Raw genomic sequence first — 26,201 nt, 5'->3', positions numbered from 1 at the left:
CCAGGGGTCACTCAGCGAGCGATATACACCTGGGAGGGTGACTGAGCACTCCTCAATGCCAAAGTGCAAGCCAGTGAATTATAAAGAGGGGGAAAAAGCCATTAAACAAATAAGTAAATGACGCTAGACGTGTTTGAAATTCAAACTTACAGATTAAGATGGCTTCTATGGCTCCACGTAGAGAAACAGATACTCATGGAACGATGCGACAGCACCAGAGGAGACGTGTTTCGCGGTGTTTGCGGCTCGTCAGCCCTGGGTAGCTGCGCATCGTTCGGGATTGGCAAACCAGGGGTCACTCAGCGAGCGATATACACCTGGGAGGGTGACTGAGCACTCCTCAATGCCACAGTGCAAGCCAGTGAATTATAAAGAGGGGGGAAAAGCCATTAAAGAAATAAGTAAATGACGCTAGACGTGTTTGAAATTCAAACTTACAGATTAAGATGGCTTCTATGGCTGCACGTAGAGAAACAGATAATCATGGAACGATGCGACAGCACCAGAGGAGACGTGTTTCGCCGTGTTTGCGGCTCGTCAGCCCTGGGTAGCTGCGCATCGTTCGGGATTGGCAAACCAGGGGTCACTCAGCGAGCGATATACACCTGGGAGGGTGACTGAGCACTCCTCAATGCCACAGTGCAAGCCAGTGAATTATAAAGAGGGGAAAAAAGCCATTAAAGAAATAAGTAAATGACGCTAGACGTGTTTGAAATTCAAACTTACAGATTAAGATGGCTTCTATGGCTCCACGTAGAGAAACAGATACTCATGGAACGATGCGACAGCACCAGAGGAGACGTGTTTCGCGGTGTTTGCGGCTCGTCAGCCCTGGGTAGCTGCGCATCGTTCGGGATTGGCAAACCAGGGGTCACTCAGCGAGCGATATACACCTGGGAGGGTGACTGAGCACTCCTCAATGCCACAGTGCAAGCCAGTGAATTATAAAGAGGGAAAAAAAGCCATTAAAGAAATAAGTAAATGACTCTAGACGTGTTTGAAATTCAAACTTACAGATTAAGATGGCTTCTATGGCTGCACGTAGAGAAACAGATACTCATGGAACGATGCGACAGCACCAGAGGAGACGTGTTTCGCCGTGTTTGCGGCTCGTCAGCCCTGGGTAGCTGCGCATCGTTCGGGATTGGCAAACCAGGGGTCACTCAGCGAGCGATATACACCTGGGAGGGTGACTGAGCACTCCACAATGCCACAGTGCAAGCCAGTGAATTATAAAGAGGGGGAAAAAGCCATTAAAGAAATAAGTAAATGACGCTAGACGTGTTCGAAATTCAAACTTACAGATTAAGATGACTTCTATGGCTCCACGTAGAGAAACAGATACTCATGGAACGATGCGACAGCACCAGAGGAGACGTGTTTCGCCGTGTTTGCGGCTCGTCAGCCCTGGGTAGCTGCGCATCGTTCGGGATTGGCAAACCAGGGGTCACTCAGCGAGCGATATACACCTGGGAGGGTGACTGAGCACTCCTCAATGCCACAGTGCAAGCCAGCGAATTATAAAGAGCGGAAAAAGCCATTAAAGAAATAAGTAAATGACGCTAGACGTGTTTGAAATTCAAACTTACAGATTAAGATGGCTTCTATGGCTGCACGTAGAGAAACAGATACTCATGGAACGATGCGACAGCACCAGAGGACACGTGTTTCGCCGTGTTTGCGGCTCGTCAGCCCTGGGTAGCTGCACATCGTTCGGGATTGGCAAACCAGGGGTCACTCAGCGAGCGATATACACCTGGGAGGGTGACTGAGCACTCCTCACTGCCACAGTGCAAGCCAGTGAATTATAAAGAGGGGAAAAACGCCATTAAAGAAATAAGCAAATGACGCTAGACGTGTTTGAAATTCAAACTTACAGATTAAGATGGCTTCTATGGTTGCACGTAGAGAAACAGATACTCATGGAACGATGCGACAGCACCAGAGGAGACGTGTTTCGCCGTGTTTGCGGCTCGTCAGCCCTGGGTAGCTGCGCATCGTTCGGGATTGGCAAACCAGGGGTCACTCAGCGAGCGATATACACCTGGGAGGGTGACTGAGCACTCCTCAATGCCACAGTGCAAGCCAGTGAATTATAAAGAGGGAGGAAAAGCCATTAAAGAAATAAGTAAATGACGCTAGACGTGTTTGAAATTCAAACTTACAGATTAAGATGGCTTCTATGGCTGCACGTAGAGAAACAGATAATCATGGAACGATACGACAGCACCAGAGGAGACGTGTTTCGCCGTGTTTGCGGCTCGTCAGCCCTGGGTAGCTGCGCATCGTTCGGGATTGGCAAACCAGGGGTCACTCAGCGAGCGATATACACCTGGGAGGGTGACTGAGCACTCCTCAATGCCACAGTGCAAGCCAGTGAATTATAAAGAGGGGAAAAAGCCATTAAAGAAATAAGTAAATGACGCTAGACGTGTTTGAAATTCAAACTTACAGATTAAGATGGCTTCTATGTCTGCACGTAGAGAAACAGATACTCATGGAACGATGCGACAGCACCAGAGGACACGTGTTTCGCCGTGTTTGCGGCTCGTCAGCCCTGGGTAGCTGCATATCGTTCGGGATTGGCAAACCAGGGGTCACTCAGCGAGCGATATACACCTGGGAGGGTGACTGAGCACTCCTCACTGCCACAGTGCAAGCCAGTGAATTATAAAGAGGGGAAAAACGCCATTAAAGAAATAAGCAAATGACGCTAGACGTGTTTGAAATTCAAACATACAGATTAAGATGGCTTCTATGGTTGCACGTAGAGAAACAGATACTCATGGAACGATGCGACAGCACCAGAGGAGACGTGTTTCGCCGTGTTTGCGGCTCGTCAGCCCTGGGTAGCTGCGCATCGTTCGGGATTGGCAAACCAGGGGTCACTCAGCGAGCGATATACACCTGGGAGGGTGACTGAGCACTCCTCAATGCCACAGTGCAAGCCAGTGAATTATAAAGAGGGGGGAAAAGCCATTAAAGAAATAAGTAAATGACGCTAGACGTGTTTGAAATTCAAACTTACAGATTAAGATGGCTTCTATGGCTGCACGTAGAGAAACAGATAATCATGGAACGATGCGACAGCACCAGAGGAGACGTGTTTCGCCGTGTTTGCGGCTCGTCAGCCCTGGGTAGCTGCGCATCGTTGGGGATTGGCAAACCAGGGGTCACTCAGCGAGCGATATACACCTGGGAGGGTGACTGAGCACTCCTCAATGCCACAGTGCAAGCCAGTGAATTATAAAGAGGGGAAAAAAGCCATTAAAGAAATAAGTAAATGACGCTAGACGTGTTTGAAATTCAAACTTACAGATTAAGATGGCTTCTATGGCTCCACGTAGAGAAACAGATACTCATGGAACGATGCGACAGCACCAGAGGAGACGTGTTTCGCGGTGTTTGCGGCTCGTCAGCCCTGGGTAGCTGCGCATCGTTCGGGATTGGCAAACCAGGGGTCACTCAGCGAGCGATATACACCTGGGAGGGTGACTGAGCACTCCTCAATGCCACAGTGCATGCCAGTGAATTCTAAAGGAGGGGAAAAAAGCCATTAAAGAAATAAGTAAATGACGCCAGACGTGTTTGAAATTCAAACTTACAGATTAAGATGGCTTCTATGGCTGCACGTAGAGAAACAGATACTCATGGAACGATGCGACAGCACCAGAGGAGACGTGTTTCACCGTGTTTGCGGCTCGTCAGCCCTGGGTAGCTGCGCATCGTTCGGGATTGGCAAACCAGGGGTCACTCAGCGAGCGATATACACCTGGGAGGGTGACTGAGCACTCCTCAATGCCACAGTGCAAGCCAGTGAATTCTAAAGAGGGGAAAAAAGCCATTAAAGAAATAAGTAAATGACGCCAGACGTGTTTGAAATTCAAACTTACAGATTAAGATGGCTTCTATGGCTGCACGTAGAGAAACAGATACTCATGGAACGATGCGACAGCACCAGAGGAGACGTGTTTCACCGTGTTTGCGGCTCGTCAGCCCTGGGTAGCTGCGCATCGTTCGGGATTGGCAAACCAGGGGTCACTCAGCGAGCGATATACACCTGGGAGGGTGACTGAGCACTCCTCAATGCCACAGTGCAAGCCAGTGAATTATAAAGAGGGGAAAAAAGCCATTAAAGAAATAAGTAAATGACGCTAGACGTGTTTGAAATTCAAACTTACAGGTTAAGATGGCTTCTATGGCTGCACGTAGAGAAAAAGATACTCATGGAACGATGCGACAGCACCAGAGGACACGTGTTTCGCCGTGTTTGCGGCTCGTCAGCCCTGGGTAGCTGCACATCGTTCGGGATTGGCAAACCAGGGGTCACTCAGCGAGCGATATACACCTGGGAGGGTGACTGAGCACTCCTCAATGCCACAGTGCAAGCCAGTGAATTATAAAGAGGGGAAAAAAGCCATTAAAGAAATAAGTAAATGACGCTAGACGTGTTTGAAATTCAAACTTACAGATTAAGATGGCTTCTATGGCTGCACGTAGAGAAACAGATACTCATGGAACGATGCGACAGCACCAGAGGAGACGTGTTTCGCCGTGTTTGCGGCTCGTCAGCCCTGGGTAGCTGCGCATCGTTCGGGATTGGCAAACCAGGGGTCACTCAGCGAGCGATATACACCTGGGAGGGTGACTGAGCACTCCTCAATGCCACAGTGCAAGCCAGTGAATTATAAAGAGGGGAAAAAGCCATTAAAGAAATAAGTAAATGACGCTAGACGTGTTTGAAATTCAAACTTACAGATTAAGATGGCTTCTATGGCTGCACGTAGAGAAACAGATACTCATGGAACGATGCGACAGCACCAGAGGACACGTGTTTCGCCGTGTTTGCGGCTCGTCAGCCCTGGGTAGCTGCATATCGTTCGGGATTGGCAAACCAGGGGTCACTCAGCGAGCGATATACACCTGGGAGGGTGACTGAGCACTCCTCACTGCCACAGTGCAAGCCAGTGAATTATAAAGAGGGGAAAAACGCCATTAAAGAAATAAGCAAATGACGCTAGACGTGTTTGAAATTCAAACTTACAGATTAAGATGGCTTCTATGGTTGCACGTAGAGAAACAGATACTCATGGAACGATGCGACAGCACCAGAGGAGACGCGTTTCGCCGTGTTTGCGGCTCGTCAGCCCTGGGTAGCTGCGCATCGTTCGGGATTGGCAAACCAGGGGTCACTCAGCGAGCGATATACACCTGGGAGGGTGACTGAGCACTCCTCAATGCCACAGTGCAAGCCAGTGAATTATAAAGAGGGAAAAAAAGCCATTAAAGAAATAAGTAAATGACTCTAGACGTGTTTGAAATTCAAACTTACAGATTAAGATGGCTTCTATGGTTGCACGTAGAGAAACAGATACTCATGGAACGATGCGACAGCACCAGAGGAGATGTGTTTAGCCGTGTTTGCGGCTCGTCAGCCCTGGGTAGCTGCGCATCGTTCGAGATTGGCAAACCAGGGGTCACTCAGCGAGCGATATACACCTGGGAGGGTGACTGAGCACTCCTCAATGCCACAGTGCAAGCCAGTGAATTATAAAGATGGGGGAAAAGCCATTAAAGAAATAAGTAACTGACGCTAGACGTGTTTGAAATTCAAACTTACAGATTAAGATGGCTTCTATGGCTGCACGTAGAGAAACAGATAATCATGGAACGATGCGACAGCACCAGAGGAGACGTGTTTCGCCGTGTTTGCGGCTCGTCAGCCCTGGGTAGCTGCGCATCGTTCGGGATTGGCAAACCAGGGGTCACTCAGCGAGCGATATACACCTGGGAGGGTGACTGAGCACTCCTCAATGCCACAGTGCAAGCCAGTGAATTATAAAGAGGGGAAAAAAGCCATTAAAGAAATAAGTAAATGACGCTAGACGTGTTTGAAATTCAAACTTACAGATTAAGATGGCTTCTATGGCTCCACGTAGAGAAACAGATACTCATGGAACGATGCGACAGCACCAGAGGAGACGTGTTTCGCGGTGTTTGGGGCTCGTCAGCCCTGGGTAGCTGCGCATCGTTCGGGATTGGCAAACCAGGGGTCACTCAGCGAGCGATATACACCTGGGAGGGTGACTGAGCACTCCTCAATGCCACAGTGCTAGCCAGTGAATTCTAAAGAGGGGAAAAAAGCCATTAAAGAAATAAGTAAATGACGCCAGACGTGTTTGAAATTCAAACTTACAGATTAAGATGGCTTCTATGGCTGCACGTAGAGAAACAGATACTCATGGAACGATGCGACAGCACCAGAGGAGACGTGTTTCGCCGTGTTTGCGGCTCGTCAGCCCTGGGTAGCTGCGCATCGTTCGGGATTGGCAAACCAGGGGTCACTCAGCGAGCGATATACACCTGGGAGGGTGACTGAGCACTCCTCAATGCCACAGTGCAAGCCAGTGAATTATAAAGAGGGGAAAAAAGCCATTAAAGAAATAAGTAAATGACGCTAGACGTGTTTGAAATTGAAACTTACAGGTTAAGATGGCTTCTATGGCTGCACGTAGAGAAACAGATACTCATGGAACGATGCGACAGCACCAGAGGACACGTGTTTCGCCGTGTTTGCGGCTCGTCAGCCCTGGGTAGCTGCACATCGTTCGGGATTGGCAAACCAGGGGTCACTCAGCGAGCGATATACACCTGGGAGGGTGACCGAGCACTCCTCTATGCCAGCGTGCAATCCAGTGAATTATAATGCAGGAAAAAAGCCATTAAAGAAATAAGTAAATGACGCTAGACGTGTTTGAAATACAAACTTACAGGTTAAGATGGCTTCTATGGCTGCACGTAGAGAAACAGATACTCATGGAACGATGCGACAGCACCAGAGGACACGTGTTTCGCCGTGTTTGCGGCTCGTCAGCCCTGGGTAGCTGCACATCGTTCGGGATTGGCAAACCAGGGGTCACTCAGCGAGCGATATACACCTGGGAGGGTGACTGAGCACTCCTCAATGCCACAGTGCAAGCCAGTGAATTATAAAGAGGGGGAAAAAAGCCATTAAAGAAATAAGTAAATGACGCTAGACGTGTTTGAAATTCAAACTTACAGATTAAGATGGCTTCTATGGTTGCACGTAGAGAAACAGATACTCATGGAACGATGCGACAGCACCAGAGGAGACGTGTTTCGCCGTGTTTGCGGCTCGTCAGCCCTGGGTAGCTGCGCATCGTTCGAGATTGGCAAACCAGGGGTCACTCAGCGAGCGATATACACCTGGGAGGGTGACTGAGCACTCCTCAATGCCACAGTGCAAGCCAGTGAATTATAAAGAGGGGGGAAAAGCCATTAAAGAAATAAGTAACTGACGCTAGACGTGTTTGAAATTCAAACTTACAGATTAAGATGGCTTCTATGGCTGCACGTAGAGAAACAGATAATCATGGAACGATGCGACAGCACCAGAGGAGACGTGTTTCGCCGTGTTTGCGGCTCGTCAGCCCTGGGTAGCTGCGCATCGTTCGGGATTGGCAAACCAGGGGTCACTCAGCGAGCGATATACACCTGGGAGGGTGACTGAGCACTCCTCAATGCCACAGTGCAAGCCAGTGAATTATAAAGAGGGGAAAAAAGCCATTAAAGAAATAAGTAAATGACGCTAGACGTGTTTGAAATTCAAACTTACAGATTAAGATGGCTTCTATGGCTCCACGTAGAGAAACAGATACTCATGGAACGATGCGACAGCACCAGAGGAGACGTGTTTCGCGGTGTTTGGGGCTCGTCAGCCCTGGGTAGCTGCGCATCGTTCGGGATTGGCAAACCAGGGGTCACTCAGCGAGCGATATACACCTGGGAGGGTGACTGAGCACTCCTCAATGCCACAGTGCTAGCCAGTGAATTCTAAAGAGGGGAAAAAAGCCATTAAAGAAATAAGTAAATGACGCAGACGTGTTTGAAATTCAAACTTACAGATTAAGATGGCTTCTATGGCTGCACGTAGAGAAACAGATACTCATGGAACGATGCGACAGCACCAGAGGAGACGTGTTTCGCCGTGTTTGCGGCTCGTCAGCCCTGGGTAGCTGCGCATCGTTCGGGATTGGCAAACCAGGGGTCACTCAGCGAGCGATATACACCTGGGAGGGTGACTGAGCACTCCTCAATGCCACAGTGCAAGCCAGTGAATTATAAAGAGGGGAAAAAAGCCATTAAAGAAATAAGTAAATGACGCTAGACGTGTTTGAAATTGAAACTTACAGGTTAAGATGGCTTCTATGGCTGCACGTAGAGAAACAGATACTCATGGAACGATGCGACAGCACCAGAGGACACGTGTTTCGCCGTGTTTGCGGCTCGTCAGCCCTGGGTAGCTGCACATCGTTCGGGATTGGCAAACCAGGGGTCACTCAGCGAGCGATATACACCTGGGAGGGTGACCGAGCACTCCTCTATGCCAGCGTGCAATCCAGTGAATTATAATGCAGGAAAAAAGCCATTAAAGAAATAAGTAAATGACGCTAGACGTGTTTGAAATACAAACTTACAGGTTAAGATGGCTTCTATGGCTGCACGTAGAGAAACAGATACTCATGGAACGATGCGACAGCACCAGAGGACACGTGTTTCGCCGTGTTTGCGGCTCGTCAGCCCTGGGTAGCTGCACATCGTTCGGGATTGGCAAACCAGGGGTCACTCAGCGAGCGATATACACCTGGGAGGGTGACTGAGCACTCCTCAATGCCACAGTGCAAGCCAGTGAATTATAAAGAGGGGGAAAAAAGCCATTAAAGAAATAAGTAAATGACGCTAGACGTGTTTGAAATTCAAACTTACAGATTAAGATGGCTTCTATGGTTGCACGTAGAGAAACAGATACTCATGGAACGATGCGACAGCACCAGAGGAGACGCGTTTCGCCGTGTTTGCGGCTCGTCAGCCCTGGGTAGCTGCGCATCGTTCGGGATTGGCAAACCAGGGGTCACTCAGCGAGCGATATACACCTGGGAGGGTGACTGAGCACTCCTCAATGCCACAGTGCAAGCCAGTGAATTATAAAGAGGGGGGAAAAGCCATTAAAGAAATAAGTAAATGACGCTAGACGTGTTTGAAATTCAAACTTACAGATTAAGATGGCTTCTATGGCTGCATGTAGAGAAACAGATAATCATGGAACGATGCGACAGCACCAGAGGAGACGTGTTTCGCCGTGTTTGCGGCTCGTCAGCCCTGGGTAGCTGCGCATCGTTCGGGATTGGCAAACCAGGGGTCACTCAGCGAGCGATATACACCTGGGAGGGTGACTGAGCACTCCTCAATGCCACAGTGCAAGCCAGTGAATTATAAAGAGGGGAAAAAAGCCATTAAAGAAATAAGTAAATGACGCTAGACGTGTTTGAAATTCAAACTTACAGATTAAGATGGCTTCTATGGCTCCACGAAGAGAAATAGATACTCATGGAACGATGCGACAGCACCAGAGGAGACGTGTTTCGCGGTGTTTGCGGCTCGTCAGCCCTGGGTAGCTGCGCATCGTTCGGGATTGGCAAACCAGGGGTCACTCAGCGAGCGATATACACCTGGGGGGGTGACTGAGCACTCCTCAATGCCACAGTGCAAGCCAGTGAATTCTAAAGAGGGGAAAAAAGCCATTAAAGAAATAAGTAAATGACGCTAGACGTGTTTGAAATTCAAACTTACAGATTAAGATGGCTTCTATGGCTGCACGTAGAGAAACAGATACTCATGGAACGATGCGACAGCACCAGAGGAGACGTGTTTCACCGTGTTTGCGGCTCGTCAGCCCTGGGTAGCTGCGCATCGTTCGGGATTGGCAACCCAGGGGTCACTCAGCGAGCGATATACACCTGGGAGGGTGACTGAGCACTCCTCAATGCCACAGTGCAAGCCAGTGAATTATAAAGAGGGGAAAAAAGCCATTAAAGAAATAAGTAAATGACGCTAGACGTGTTTGAAATTCAAACTTACAGGTTAAGATGGCTTCTATGGCTGCACGTAGAGAAACAGATACTCATGGAACGATGCGACAGCACCAGAGGACACGTGTTTCGCCGTGTTTGCGGCTCGTCAGCCCTGGGTAGCTGCACATCGTTCGGGATTGGCAAACCAGGGGTCACTCAGCGAGCGATATACACCTGGGAGGGTGACCGAGCACTCCTCTATGCCAGCGTGCAATCCAGTGAATTATAATGCAGGAAAAAAGCCATTAAAGAAATAAGTAAATGACGCTAGACGTGTTTGAAATACAAACTTACAGGTTAAGATGGCTTCTATGGCTGCACGTAGAGAAACAGATACTCATGGAACGATGCGACAGCACCAGAGGAGACGCGTTTCGCCGTGTTTGCGGCTCGTCAGCCCTGGGTAGCTGCGCATCGTTCGGGATTGGCAAACCAGGGGTCACTCAGCGAGCGATATACACCTGGGAGGGTGACTGAGCACTCCTCACTGCCACAGTGCAAGCCAGTGAATTATAAAGAGGGGAAAAACGCCATTAAAGAAATAAGCAAATGACGCTAGACGTGTTTGAAATTCAAACTTACAGATTAAGATGGCTTCTATGGTTGCACGTAGAGAAACAGATACTCATGGAACGATGCGACAGCACCAGAGGAGACGCGTTTCGCCGTGTTTGCGGCTCGTCAGCCCTGGGTAGCTGCGCATCGTTCGGGATTGGCAAACCAGGGGTCACTCAGCGAGCGATATACACCTGGGAGGGTGACTGAGCACTCCTCAATGCCACAGTGCAAGCCAGTGAATTATAAAGAGGGAAAAAAAGCCATTAAAGAAATAAGTAAATGACTCTAGACGTGTTTGAAATTCAAACTTACAGATTAAGATGGCTTCTATGGTTGCACGTAGAGAAACAGATACTCATGGAACGATGCGACAGCACCAGAGGAGACGTGTTTCGCCGTGTTTGCGGCTCGTCAGCCCTGGGTAGCTGCGCATCGTTCGAGATTGGCAAACCAGGGGTCACTCAGCGAGCGATATACACCTGGGAGGGTGACTGAGCACTCCTCAATGCCACAGTGCAAGCCAGTGAATTATAAAGAGGGGGGAAAAGCCATTAAAGAAATAAGTAACTGACGCTAGACGTGTTTGAAATTCAAACTTACAGATTAAGATGGCTTCTATGGCTGCACGTAGAGAAACAGATAATCATGGAACGATGCGACAGCACCAGAGGAGACGTGTTTCGCCGTGTTTGCGGCTCGTCAGCCCTGGGTAGCTGCGCATCGTTCGGGATTGGCAAACCAGGGGTCACTCAGCGAGCGATATACACCTGGGAGGGTGACTGAGCACTCCTCAATGCCACAGTGCAAGCCAGTGAATTATAAAGAGGGGAAAAAAGCCATTAAAGAAATAAGTAAATGACGCTAGACGTGTTTGAAATTCAAACTTACAGATTAAGATGGCTTCTATGGCTCCACGTAGAGAAACAGATACTCATGGAACGATGCGACAGCACCAGAGGAGACGTGTTTCGCGGTGTTTGGGGCTCGTCAGCCCTGGGTAGCTGCGCATCGTTCGGGATTGGCAAACCAGGGGTCACTCAGCGAGCGATATACACCTGGGAGGGTGACTGAGCACTCCTCAATGCCACAGTGCTAGCCAGTGAATTCTAAAGAGGGGAAAAAAGCCATTAAAGAAATAAGTAAATGACGCCAGACGTGTTTGAAATTCAAACTTACAGATTAAGATGGCTTCTATGGCTGCACGTAGAGAAACAGATACTCATGGAACGATGCGACAGCACCAGAGGAGACGTGTTTCGCCGTGTTTGCGGCTCGTCAGCCCTGGGTAGCTGCGCATCGTTCGGGATTGGCAAACCAGGGGTCACTCAGCGAGCGATATACACCTGGGAGGGTGACTGAGCACTCCTCAATGCCACAGTGCAAGCCAGTGAATTATAAAGAGGGGAAAAAAGCCATTAAAGAAATAAGTAAATGACGCTAGACGTGTTTGAAATTGAAACTTACAGGTTAAGATGGCTTCTATGGCTGCACGTAGAGAAACAGATACTCATGGAACGATGCGACAGCACCAGAGGACACGTGTTTCGCCGTGTTTGCGGCTCGTCAGCCCTGGGTAGCTGCACATCGTTCGGGATTGGCAAACCAGGGGTCACTCAGCGAGCGATATACACCTGGGAGGGTGACCGAGCACTCCTCTATGCCAGCGTGCAATCCAGTGAATTATAATGCAGGAAAAAAGCCATTAAAGAAATAAGTAAATGACGCTAGACGTGTTTGAAATACAAACTTACAGGTTAAGATGGCTTCTATGGCTGCACGTAGAGAAACAGATACTCATGGAACGATGCGACAGCACCAGAGGACACGTGTTTCGCCGTGTTTGCGGCTCGTCAGCCCTGGGTAGCTGCACATCGTTCGGGATTGGCAAACCAGGGGTCACTCAGCGAGCGATATACACCTGGGAGGGTGACTGAGCACTCCTCAATGCCACAGTGCAAGCCAGTGAATTATAAAGAGGGGGAAAAAAGCCATTAAAGAAATAAGTAAATGACGCTAGACGTGTTTGAAATTCAAACTTACAGATTAAGATGGCTTCTATGGTTGCACGTAGAGAAACAGATACTCATGGAACGATGCGACAGCACCAGAGGAGACGTGTTTCGCCGTGTTTGCGGCTCGTCAGCCCTGGGTAGCTGCGCATCGTTCGAGATTGGCAAACCAGGGGTCACTCAGCGAGCGATATACACCTGGGAGGGTGACTGAGCACTCCTCAATGCCACAGTGCAAGCCAGTGAATTATAAAGAGGGGGGAAAAGCCATTAAAGAAATAAGTAACTGACGCTAGACGTGTTTGAAATTCAAACTTACAGATTAAGATGGCTTCTATGGCTGCACGTAGAGAAACAGATAATCATGGAACGATGCGACAGCACCAGAGGAGACGTGTTTCGCCGTGTTTGCGGCTCGTCAGCCCTGGGTAGCTGCGCATCGTTCGGGATTGGCAAACCAGGGGTCACTCAGCGAGCGATATACACCTGGGAGGGTGACTGAGCACTCCTCAATGCCACAGTGCAAGCCAGTGAATTATAAAGAGGGGAAAAAAGCCATTAAAGAAATAAGTAAATGACGCTAGACGTGTTTGAAATTCAAACTTACAGATTAAGATGGCTTCTATGGCTCCACGTAGAGAAACAGATACTCATGGAACGATGCGACAGCACCAGAGGAGACGTGTTTCGCGGTGTTTGGGGCTCGTCAGCCCTGGGTAGCTGCGCATCGTTCGGGATTGGCAAACCAGGGGTCACTCAGCGAGCGATATACACCTGGGAGGGTGACTGAGCACTCCTCAATGCCACAGTGCTAGCCAGTGAATTCTAAAGAGGGGAAAAAAGCCATTAAAGAAATAAGTAAATGACGCCAGACGTGTTTGAAATTCAAACTTACAGATTAAGATGGCTTCTATGGCTGCACGTAGAGAAACAGATACTCATGGAACGATGCGACAGCACCAGAGGAGACGTGTTTCGCCGTGTTTGCGGCTCGTCAGCCCTGGGTAGCTGCGCATCGTTCGGGATTGGCAAACCAGGGGTCACTCAGCGAGCGATATACACCTGGGAGGGTGACTGAGCACTCCTCAATGCCACAGTGCAAGCCAGTGAATTATAAAGAGGGGAAAAAAGCCATTAAAGAAATAAGTAAATGACGCTAGACGTGTTTGAAATTGAAACTTACAGGTTAAGATGGCTTCTATGGCTGCACGTAGAGAAACAGATACTCATGGAACGATGCGACAGCACCAGAGGACACGTGTTTCGCCGTGTTTGCGGCTCGTCAGCCCTGGGTAGCTGCACATCGTTCGGGATTGGCAAACCAGGGGTCACTCAGCGAGCGATATACACCTGGGAGGGTGACCGAGCACTCCTCTATGCCAGCGTGCAATCCAGTGAATTATAATGCAGGAAAAAAGCCATTAAAGAAATAAGTAAATGACGCTAGACGTGTTTGAAATACAAACTTACAGGTTAAGATGGCTTCTATGGCTGCACGTAGAGAAACAGATACTCATGGAACGATGCGACAGCACCAGAGGACACGTGTTTCGCCGTGTTTGCGGCTCGTCAGCCCTGGGTAGCTGCACATCGTTCGGGATTGGCAAACCAGGGGTCACTCAGCGAGCGATATACACCTGGGAGGGTGACTGAGCACTCCTCAATGCCACAGTGCAAGCCAGTGAATTATAAAGAGGGGGAAAAAAGCCATTAAAGAAATAAGTAAATGACGCTAGACGTGTTTGAAATTCAAACTTACAGATTAAGATGGCTTCTATGGTTGCACGTAGAGAAACAGATACTCATGGAACGATGCGACAGCACCAGAGGAGACGCGTTTCGCCGTGTTTGCGGCTCGTCAGCCCTGGGTAGCTGCGCATCGTTCGGGATTGGCAAACCAGGGGTCACTCAGCGAGCGATATACACCTGGGAGGGTGACTGAGCACTCCTCAATGCCACAGTGCAAGCCAGTGAATTATAAAGAGGGGGGAAAAGCCATTAAAGAAATAAGTAAATGACGCTAGACGTGTTTGAAATTCAAACTTACAGATTAAGATGGCTTCTATGGCTGCATGTAGAGAAATAGATAATCATGGAACGATGCGACAGCACCAGAGGAGACGTGTTTCGCGGTGTTTGCGGCTCGTCAGCCCTGGGTAGCTGCGCATCGTTCGGGATTGGCAAACCAGGGGTCACTCAGCGAGCGATATACACCTGGGAGGGTGACTGAGCACTCCTCAATGCCACAGTGCAAGCCAGTGAATTCTAAAGAGGGGAAAAAAGCCATTAAAGAAATAAGTAAATGACGCTAGACGTGTTTGAAATTCAAACTTACAGATTAAGATGGCTTCTATGGCTGCACGTAGAGAAACAGATACTCATGGAACGATGCGACAGCACCAGAGGAGACGTGTTTCACCGTGTTTGCGGCTCGTCAGCCCTGGGTAGCTGCGCATCGTTCGGGATTGGCAAACCAGGGGTCACTCAGCGAGCGATATACACCTGGGAGGGTGACTGAGCACTCCTCAATGCCACAGTGCAAGCCAGTGAATTATAAAGAGGGGAAAAAAGCCATTAAAGAAATAAGTAAATGACGCTAGACGTGTTTGAAATTCAAACTTACAGGTTAAGATGGCTTCTATGGCTGCACGTAGAGAAACAGATAATCATGGAACGATGCGACAGCACCAGAGGACACGTGTTTCGCCGTGTTTGCGGCTCGTCAGCCCTGGGTAGCTGCACATCGTTCGGGATTGGCAAACCAGGGGTCACTCAGCGAGCGATATACACCTGGGAGGGTGACCGAGCACTCCTCTATGCCAGCGTGCAATCCAGTGAATTATAATGCAGGAAAAAAGCCATTAAAGAAATAAGTAAATGACGCTAGACGTGTTTGAAATTCAAACTTACAGATTAAGATGGCTTCTATGGTTGCACGTAGAGAAACAGATACTCATGGAACGATGCGACAGCACCAGAGGAGACGCGTTTCGCCGTGTTTGCGGCTCGTCAGCCCTGGGTAGCTGCGCATCGTTCGGGATTGGCAAACCAGGGGTCACTCAGCGAGCGATATACACCTGGGAGGGTGACTGAGCACTCCTCAATGCCACAGTGCAAGCCAGTGAATTATAAAGAGGGGGGAAAAGCCATTAAAGAAATAAGTAAATGACGCTAGACGTGTTTGAAATTCAAACTTACAGATTAAGATGGCTTCTATGGCTGCATGTAGAGAAATAGATAATCATGGAACGATGCGACAGCACCAGAGGAGACGTGTTTCGCGGTGTTTGCGGCTCGTCAGCCCTGGGTAGCTGCGCATCGTTCGGTATTGGCAAACCAGGGGTCACTCAGCGAGCGATATACACCTGGGAGGGTGACTGAGCACTCCTCAATGCCACAGTGCAAGCCAGTGAATTCTAAAGAGGGGAAAAAAGCCATTAAAGAAATAAGTAAATGACGCTAGACGTGTTTGAAATTCAAACTTACAGATTAAGATGGCTTCTATGGCTGCACGTAGAGAAACAGATACTCATGGAACGATGCGACAGCACCAGAGGAGACGTGTTTCACCGTGTTTGCGGCTCGTCAGCCCTGGGTAGCTGCGCATCGTTCGGGATTGGCAAACCAGGGGTCACTCAGCGAGCGATATACACCTGGGAGGGTGACTGAGCACTCCTCAATGCCACAGTGCAAGCCAGTGAATTATAAAGAGGGGAAAAAAGCCATTAAAGAAATAAGTAAATGACGCTAGACGTGTTTGAAATTCAAACTTACAGGTTAAGATGGCTTCTATGGCTGCACGTAGAGAAACAGATAATCATGGAACGATGCGACAGCACCAGAGGACACGTGTTTCGCCGTGTTTGCGGCTCGTCAGCCCTGGGTAGCTGCACATCGTTCGGGATTGGCAAACCAGGGGTCACTCAGCGAGCGATATACACCTGGGAGGGTGACCGAGCACTCCTCTATGCCAGCGTGCAATCCAGTGAATTATAATGCAGGAAAAAAGCCATTAAAGAAATAAGTAAATGACGCTAGACGTGTTTGAAATTCAAACTTACAGGTTAAGATGGCTTCTATGGCTGCACGTAGAGAAACAGATACTCATGGAACGATGCGACAGCACCAGAGGACACGTGTTTCGCCGTGTTTGCGGCTCGTCAGCCCTGGGTAGCTGCACATCGTTCGGGATTGGCAAACCAGGGGTCACTCAGCGAGCGATATACACCTGGGAGGGTGACCGAGCACTCCTCTATGCCAGCGTGCAAGCCAGTGAATTATAATGCAGGAAAAAAGCCATTAAAGAAACAAGTAAACGACGCTAGACGTGTTTGAAATTCAACATTACAGATTAAGATGGCCATAGAAGCCATCTAAATCTGTAATTTTAGAGAATATATATATAGAAGTTGCAAAAAATGACGCGGAAACAGATTTTAGGGAAGTTACAAACACTAGTTTATTACATAGGGAGACGTTAAAAAGTAAAATGGACAAGGGGTCGACGTTTCGACAGTGACACTGTCTTCGTCAGGACAATAGATGCGCTGGTGTTTACAGGTTACTTAAATAGCGAAGTTAGTTAGCGAAGAAGTGCTGCAAATAGACCTCTACCCGAGAAACATCATCATGACGATGGTAGACCGACTGAAAGCAAAACAAATCGGAAGGGGAGGACTGGGTTCGACGAATGGGCACTTGTTCGCTGCCTCCTATTGAAAGAAAAGTAGGACCGAATGTCACGTCCCTTTCTGGGACCGTCGTAATCCCCTCAAGACCGTGGTTTTCGGCCGCGACCTTGTTCGCCCCTAGCTTCAAGCGGTGCTGCTCTGCCAAATTGGTGGCGCTTCGAACACTACGACGTCATTTGTTTACAAACAGGGAGAGGTATATTACGTCGACACCTACGATGTGTTTTCCTTTTAAATCTAGCAATTCACGTGGGCACATGCAGAGCCGTTCCGACGGCAGCTTCCGCCTGGGGCAGGTTAAACATTAAGCGCCTCGCCCCCCCCCCCCCCACACACGCACTTTCCGTTAGACTCTGAGATAGAGTGAGCCCATTAGCACTTAAAGAATCCTCTTGGGTCGCCCTTTGTAGGGCAACATATAGCTTCCCGGGCTTCCATCTGCATGCCCCCCCCCCCTTCGGAATGGTTCTGGACTCATGTCCAGAAATTAACTGCGTAGCATAGTTATGCATATATATATATATAACATAGTTATTAGTTGGCAACTAGTTATGCCCCTATTACACGGACATGCAGTCTTCAATAATCATTGAGACGAATAGCTATTGAACATTCACGTAGTGCTATCAAGCATCTAACCGCGTAAGCTTCTCAAAGAGCATTGGGTCCAATGATCTGTGACAGGCTGACGCGTTACACGCTTCGTGGCGCTAAGCGAATGTTCAATAGCTATTCGTTCGAATTATTGTACACTGCACTTGGCACAGGGAAATTATGTTACGTAATTATGCTATTTCAGTCTTTCAGCTATGACCGAAGCAGGCAGCTGAAAGCCTTCAGCGCAGAGTTCACCGCCGTCAATTGCAGCGGTCATCTGGATGCTGTGGCCAGCAAAACGCAAGTTCTTTCCGTCCGCGCCCAAAATGGACTTCCACACAGCGGGGACAAGACGTGGGTAGTGGAAGCACAGAAGGCGCGCGTGAATCTCTCCTTCTCTTACTTCCATTTGGACGACTGTTGCGACTGCGAGTTTCTCGAAGTCTTCGACGGCAGGAGCAGAGCGTCGCCGCTCATCGGAAAATATTGTGGGATGAAAGTAGGTAGCGGTGCAGCATGCGCCACCTCACGCCAACAGCAAGCAATACACCCCTAAAGGGGCTGTCGCATCCATTTCGGTCGCTTGCGAAACTACAGCGCCGTTTCGCTTTTCGTTCATCGCTGACAATAACGCCGAAAACCTGACGAAAGTTAGTGGAGTGGTTTCTCTGCAATTTGATGTAATGCGTGACAAGAGTTGATTGGTGATGCGTGACGTTGGATGTTGATAGCATGGCGGAATTCCCTCTCAGGAAGTCGGAGAAAACGGCACACGGACAAGTCCAACCAGGAAGCACCCTGCGCGGACGCAGGCGTCTGCAAGTCGCAGAGGGTCCGTGATCGGCTTGTGGTACATGGCACTTTATGGGTTAGCTCACGACTTTACGGACAGGAACGTTACACAGTACCACGGGACATGGTCGCGTCCGAACTGACAAACGTTAACGAATGTCGTCGCATTTACTGATTGTCTTTTCACGCACACTCTAAAAACTGAACTTCACAGCATAGCACGCTCTGCCAGTGGCGGATCCAGGCCCTCTGTTTGGGGGGGGGGGGCGGTTTTTGTCGGAGCGCTTAGTGGGGGAGGGGGGAGAGGGAAATCCATTATATAAACTGACGTTATGGGGGCGATCGCCCAGCCGCCCCCTCCCCTGGATCCGCCACTGCGCTCTGCGCCAACCATTGTCACGAATGATACGGTTATCGCTCCTTATTCGAAGAGAGAAGGAGCCGTACGCCTTTTTGTGTCAATTATCATATATCCAAATTGACACAAAAAGGCGTACGCCCCCTCTCTCTTCGAATGAGAACCACGAACTCTATCATTCGTGGCAATGGTTGGCACCGAGCGTGCCATGCTGTGAAGTTCAGTTTTTATAGGGCAGCGTATATTGCGATGCGAACGCGAAGCAGGCGCGAGCTCGGAGACAATCGCCTGCACTGCGCTCCCATTCGTGTGCCTGGTCTACGTCATGATATTTCTACTGCTGGGGCTTCCTGAGCTGGGGAGGAGCGATAGTCCCTTTAAAACAGAACTTGAGCGCATGAGGCGCTCATAGCCAACCATCGTCCCGACCTACGTTCTCCCCCCTGATATTTTTATACGAGAGGCGTACGCCTTTTTGTGACAACCGACGTGCTTGCATAATACCCTTGCCACACGGGCATTTCGGTGGTCATCGAATGCGATTATCATCGAATTGAGCGATAATCGGACGCTGCTAACGCGGTCACTTTGGATTACCATTAAACTAGATGGGTATAAGCACGATAGGGACTCCAAATATATCATTGAATCTGTCGATTATCATGGAAAACTGCTGGTGGCAGTCTCGTACATAGCGAGCAAGCAGCCGCAAACAAAAATTCCCAATAAAGCTCCAAAGTGAGTAAATGCAAGTTAATTAAGCACAAAACTATGTGTGATCTGAGCCGCCCTGTGTAATTCCACCTTTTTTTACTCTTGACCACCTCGCCCACAACGTCGCCGATGTGCAAAGTATTAGATGAACAGCCTGAAAGTTCGTCTGCTTCCGTGACACCAACGAAAAGAAGCAAAATGGAAAAAATAAAAATAAGAACAGTATTAAAGTTCCAAAGTTTTTTTTTTTTTTGCATTCAGTGTTGACTTTCTGTGCGCTTGTTTTATCCTACAAAAGCCAAAAGCTTTATGCACAGAACCGACTCTGGATCAGGCTCGGACAACTAGGGTTAGGAAGCATGAAGAGGCCTTGTGTTACCTACATTGTGAATTTAGCAGAGATTACACATTTCGATCGAGTCGTAAAAATAAAAGATAACGTCTCTGGTGCTTCCAACTTTGTAGACTGGTAGTCGTTCACAGTAAGTTTTACCCTTCTTTTTCTCAAATGCTATCACTTCGTAGAAAAAAAATTAGAAGCAGAGCAAATTCTCACCCCATGCATTCCCTATGGCCTATACCGCCCGCAAACCGCCATTTTTTCCTCTGTCTGCTTCACGTTGATATCACAAAGTATAGGTGGCGCTGCCTGCAGACGAAGCAAAACAAGAACCTATATGGAACAACCAGATGGACCAGACACGTAGTTTCGAGGCAGCACCACCTATACATGGTGATGTGCACGTGAAACAGAGAGGAAAACATGGCTGTTTTTGTGCGGTATAGGCCATAGGAAATGTATGGGATGACAGTTTGCCTGGTTTCTAACTTTGTTTCGAAAAAAATGACACCGTTGGAAAACAAAAATACTGATAAAACTTGAGACAAATGACTAAGTGTGCAAAGTTTGGAGCCCAAGAGACGTCACCTTACATTTTTACTACGCTATCAAAATGTGTAACCTTTACTAAATTCACCCTGTAGATGGTGTTGACAGAACTCGCTGTCGCTTACAACACCTGCGCGTGGCGCCATCCTTCGTGTGTCGTGTCAATCTCTCCATGCGCATCGAATCCCGGCGAGCAGCAGCGGTCTGCATCAATCACAGGGGTGACACAAACCCACCATTGTTGTAACTACCCTCAAGCGGGTGCTTTTGGCAAAACTGCCATCTTGTCCTGGTCGCACGTCATAGAAAACGTCATTTTGAGGTCATGTGACTTTGTTTACATGTCGTTTTGCCGCTTACCGACATATTTCCGTCTTCATAACGCCAAGAGATGAATGTATTTTGCCAGCGTAAACTATGCGGTGCTTCTCCCGCAACATGGTAGCCCATTTCTCCTTAGTTTAAGTACATCGCATCGGCTCAGTGAGCCTTAACACGCGGTCGTCATCACACCTTTGGAAGTCGTCAACAGTACGAGCCCTTATGTGCAAAACTCTGCGTTTGACTGCGAGATTATCGGATAAAAATAACAAAAATAAAAAGACATCCTAAACATCGCGCAGAAGCAACAACCGCATTGTTTACAAACGGTTTGGCCACCGATCACGGGCGCCGCCATCCTTAAGGTCACGTGTGCCTTGACGTTTGTTGTGACGTGCGACCAGGACCTGTCCAGGATGCATTGCGTTCGCCCAGCACGCTTTCGTCTACGGAGCAATGCATTGGATGTCACCCCTGTGGTATCAATGAACATCAAAATGTTGGATGACCGTCGCTTTCGATGACCATCGAAAGGCCGGTGTAGTAGGGGTATTAGTTGGCTAGGAACGGGTTGAGTGGTCAAGTTCTGTTTTAGGATTGTAGAATATACAGGGTGTCTACGGTAACGTGTGCACTGGGGTCTGAAAAAAGCATGGTGCGCTCGTAAGATGCGCTGCATTTCTGTTTGGAAGAATTCAGGTGCTGTGGAGATTCCGAATGGTAGACGTAGAAACTGACATCGCCCAAGTGGATAAACATGGTAAGCTCTGAGCTTTCCGGTGAGAGAGTTGCGCTTGCCTGAAGAGTTTCGCGCGTCTAATACTGCTGAGATTCTCCTCAACCGTCGGCATGATGAGTCGCTGACGTACGATCTGCTTACTGAACTCTGCGTAGTCGACGCAGATTCGTAGCTTCCCGTCTTCCTTTTTCGCCATGGCCATTGGCGCGCGTCATTCTGTGGGGTGGTCAAAATTCGCGATGACTTCAAAATCTTTCATGCGTCTTAGTTCGGCTCGCACGCTTGGTAGAAGCGGAATGGGAACCCGACTCGGATAATTCATTGCTCGGATAATTGCGGCGCTGCGCCAGTGCCATAGACAGCCTTCATGTGTCCTACTGGCCCGAAGAAATACTATATTCGGATGCTAACGTCTAAATATAGTATTTTTTCGACTTCATTACAGTATTACTCTATTATTGTACTACAGTCAACAGTATTACTTCGACATGCGACCCAGTATACCGGGTCGCATGATGGACATTCATCTACCGTGAACATTTGCGGCAGTACGCTGAGCGCCAGTATAGCTGGCGTGCTTTAAACAATCCATAACAGTGAAAGGGCGCAGACTGGCTAGTGCTGTAGACCTTGGATTTCAAGTGCTTCCTCCTGTACTGTCTGTCTGTTCGTTGCGATGTCTCGTTGTGTGTGTGATGTGGCCCATCGTGTCGATACACGACCTTCCGGGTCCATACAGCGCCTTTATGGACCGTTGCAAACCGGAGATGATGCAGCAAGGTAGAGCTGACTTTGGTACAGCTGTTACAATTGCCCCAGTGTCCACTTTTAACCTGATGCCCGTTTCATTGACTTGAGCCGTAACGAACCAGGGGTCGCTAAATGATGCGTCTCTAAGGTCGCCAAAGAATACTTCCTTTACCTGATTCTGCCGCTGGCCAGAAAATCTGCGTCGCGGCGGTCTCCCTTGGTTGTCAGACTTGGCAGACAGTCAAGCCGCGTCGAAGGGCCCGAGCTTCTTGTAGCGGTTACGTTGCTTGCCCAGGGCCAGCAGTGGGCCTTCTCGTGTGTTTGCAGAGAACCACACCATCCGCAGCGACTGTGTTGTGCCTGAGCATCTTTTCCGACCGCGTTGCGGCGTCCCGATCGTCTAGATGGCTGTGGGCGTCTCACGCGCTGTCCAGGATGTTGCATAGACGTCACCGTGTGACGTCCTGTACTGTCTAAGGCGACCATATCGCTCGGACACCGATGTGGGGCTGTCAGTCAGCCAATCAAATACATTTCACTTCGCCAATACCCAATGAAGTTACTTTGCCCTGATTTTCGATTTGTATTCTTTCTTGGTTTATTTGTCGTTTGCATTTTACGTACCTCCGTGCGCGCACAACGAAATACTTTCGCCAGAATGTATTCTATTTACTGGTGTAGCATCTTACTTGTGCAGTCCGGAAATAACTCTGTAGCGGTTCCACCTGGCGAGCCATCGTTTCCAGGCTTCAGGATGTCGGAAATCGACTTTTCAGGGAATTCGATTGCAAAAGGATTGAATGAAGCTCGGAGGACATTCCGTCGTCATGACGGCTGTTCCGGAAGATCTCTCGACGAACATTGCCATGCAGCTGCAGTAAAGTACTCCTCGAGTTGTCCTTCTGAATTGTAGTATTCCAGACTTGTAGTATTGAGGACGATTAGTGGTAACCAACCGCTGTCTGCCACCATGTCGTAGTCGAGCGGTATATGAGTTATCGGAGCGACTCGGAAAAAGGGGCTGCTTTGTACGATGACAACACGTTTAATGTTCAAAGCGAACACGCAATCTGTAGCTCGCGCTACCAAATCCCATTCGTGTACACTCAGAAATGAACTTCATCACATAGCACGCTCCTAGCCAACCATCATCCCGATTGACAATGTTCTCGCCCCTGATTTGTTGAAAACTGGAGGAGGAGCCTATTTTGTGCCATTATGCACAGCGCAAAATAGGTACAGTGCATAATCGCACAGACGCCTTCTCCCGTTTTCAACAAATCAGGGGCGAGAACGTTGTCATTCGGGGTGATGGTTGGCTAGGAGCGTGCTATGTGGTGAAGTTCATTTTTGAGAGCCCACACGACAAAACAGACGATCCCATCAGGAAGCCTTACCTATGAAACCGATACCATCACTATGTTCGGCATCGGCAGCGACAAGCTATCCAGCTAATTTTCTCGCAGAAGAGTGCTTAGAAATTAAACACGCTAATTTTAAAGATCCACGCTGCTACCGCCGCTGTAGAGGCTCTGGCCGTGTGACGTCTCTCTCTAAGCCGAGGAGTGAGAGGGCTGCGCTCAGGGGAGAAATACAGTCACTAAATAGGGGTACAGAGTATCGCATTCCTTTTCCGTACCGGAGCCGCCATTCGGTGTCCGCCATTGGGCCCGATCGTGTCACATAGTTTCTCCTTCCAAAAGCGCGCCGTCCATATTGAGTCCCCTCCATCCAAAACCGGTTTCCTCGGTTGCGACATGGCTCGACTGCGCGCTGTTCTCCGGCGCGGAAGGGGGAGACTGGCGTCCCATTGCTAGGCGACGCAGCCGCCTCGGACCCAGGATGGCGGTCTCGCTCGCCGGCGTGGCTCAGTGTCGCTACTCTGCTCCCTGTTTAGTGACTCTAGGGAGATAGGCGCCGTCCAGACAGCTCCGTCACTCTGAGACGCCCGCGTGGCCGCGACATTCCTTTTCCAAGGTCGCAACCTTATTGGTTCTTAGGGTGTGACATTTTCTCATTTGTCCAGAGCGGGAATTCCGGCACACACTCCACATCAGGCGTCCGCTCTTTTCCTGTTTTCCACCGAATAACAGTCTACCCATTAATTTACGTGGGGTTTTCGATACCGTGGTCAGGGATCCACCAGGAATCAAATGACACCATAGTTTCGAAACCGACTGGAGCAGATGTGCGACCGTTCCTTTAAACAACAGCTTAGAGGAAAGACGTTACACGCGCCCTGCAGTCGTTCAGCCCAGTTCTTTCCACACCAAACGCATCAAAGAGTTGCCACAGTGACGGCAGGGGTGTCTATAGATCAGCGCGGTAAACACTTCAAAAAACTGACGCTGTTTTGTACTTCCCGAGTCTTCCGCTGCATTTAAAGAAATATAAGTATCCGTCAACCTTGTATGTCAAAGGCGCACTAGAGTGCTAGAAATTCACCTAGCTGAATGAAAGATGTCGTTACCTTGACCTCAGCATAAAAGGAATTGCGTCCGTTGGGTCGTTCGTGGTTTACGGGCGAATGAAACCCGAATTCACGCTTTGTATACAGCACAGGCATTAGGAAGCGGGGACGCTTTGCGCAGCTCACGTGCAGAGCCGTATATAGAGAGAGTTTGTCCATCTTATGAATCGCCGGTGCACCGCCCAAATTGCCTGAATCCAAGCGAAATCAATCCACTTATCAGCCAGCAAATAGGTGCCGTTTTCATGCAGTCCAGGATGCAGTGCGGATCCAGGGTTTTCTGAGGGAGTCCAACGTTGGACAGCATGCTATTACACCACCAAGGTCACTTGAACCTCTATGTAAGAACTGAAATTGTGGGGGCCAGGGCATCCGCACGCCCCCCCCCCTAAATCCACCCCTGCAAGTGATTAAGTCCCCTGGTGTGATATGCGGACGGCAGTTAGTACAGTTGCTGCTTTCATTCATTCTTCCGTGCGGGGTAACTTAAAATAATGGAGGATCCAAATTTGCCAAGCCAATCCCACGTTCACGCCATATCTTGGATTAATTTAACCGAGTGAGCGCCTCCAAGCGAAGTTTTCGCATTTTCCCCCAATTACCATTGTAATAGTGAATATAGTGAATATGAATATATATAGTTAGAATGGGGTAAATTCGGCATGCACTTTCTGTTTCCGGAAAAAAAAAAGAAATTGCTGATGACATGGCAAATTTCGTATGTCATTTGGAAAAATTCAAATTCTCGCGAAATAAGTTTTAGAAAAGTGCTCAGAAGTCATGGCACGACCTCCCCGAAATAAATTTGACTCCAAATAGATTTTTATGCGGTTATTTATTTATTTGCTTTTTCGCGAGAAGAGAAGAGTGAGAGTGGAAGAAATCGGTCATGTCCTCAACATCTCGAAAGCCTTTGGTCTCTACAACTACGACGAAATGTCGACTGAAGCACAACTGTTCGCACTGAATGCAACGCCGGTTCCTATGTTCTTTTTTTTTTTTTTTTCAGGTTCCTTCGGCGATAACGTCCACTTCTAAGGCGCTCTTCTTACATTACCACAACAATGGAAAGATATCGAAAGGGTTCCTCGCCAAATACGTGGAGGTTACGTAGCACCGTTAGTAATAAATACGTTATATAATGTAAGGCTGTCTGTCCGTCATTTGCTTCCTCTGTGGGGGAATGCTCCTTTCTAAAGGGTCGTCCAGAAATCCCGCAGTAAAGGATGGACTAAAGTGCAAGTGAAAGGGTGATTAGGTAGCAAGCGCGCTGGTGATAAACAGGTATATCCATGATAGCAAAACCCCGAGTTGAGGGAGAAAAAGGGACATCCACATTAGAGGTCTGCACGGGCACCCGGCCCAGGCCCGAACCCGGCCC

General features: G+C 48.8%; 1 protein-coding gene across 1 annotated transcript in view; it reads left to right on the top strand.

The window, feature by feature from the left end:
• The window catches only part of LOC135390178 (cubilin-like), a 34,233-nt gene extending 8,272 nt beyond the window's left edge, over positions 1-25,961 (top strand). The window contains exons 5-6 of the mRNA XM_064620151.1: positions 17,990-18,286; positions 25,830-25,961. Coding sequence (XP_064476221.1) covers positions 17,990-18,286; positions 25,830-25,934 — 402 coding nt within the window. The 3' untranslated portion in view covers positions 25,935-25,961. The remainder of the gene's footprint in view (positions 1-17,989; positions 18,287-25,829) is intronic.
• The last annotated feature ends 240 nt before the right edge of the window (positions 25,962-26,201 follow it).

Source organism: Ornithodoros turicata, chromosome 3 (assembly GCF_037126465.1).
Source record: "Ornithodoros turicata isolate Travis chromosome 3, ASM3712646v1, whole genome shotgun sequence".
NCBI classification, from domain to species: domain Eukaryota; kingdom Metazoa; phylum Arthropoda; class Arachnida; order Ixodida; family Argasidae; genus Ornithodoros; species Ornithodoros turicata.
The sequence above is the reverse complement of the archived record's forward strand: the minus strand, read 5'-3'. Positions and strand labels throughout refer to the sequence as shown.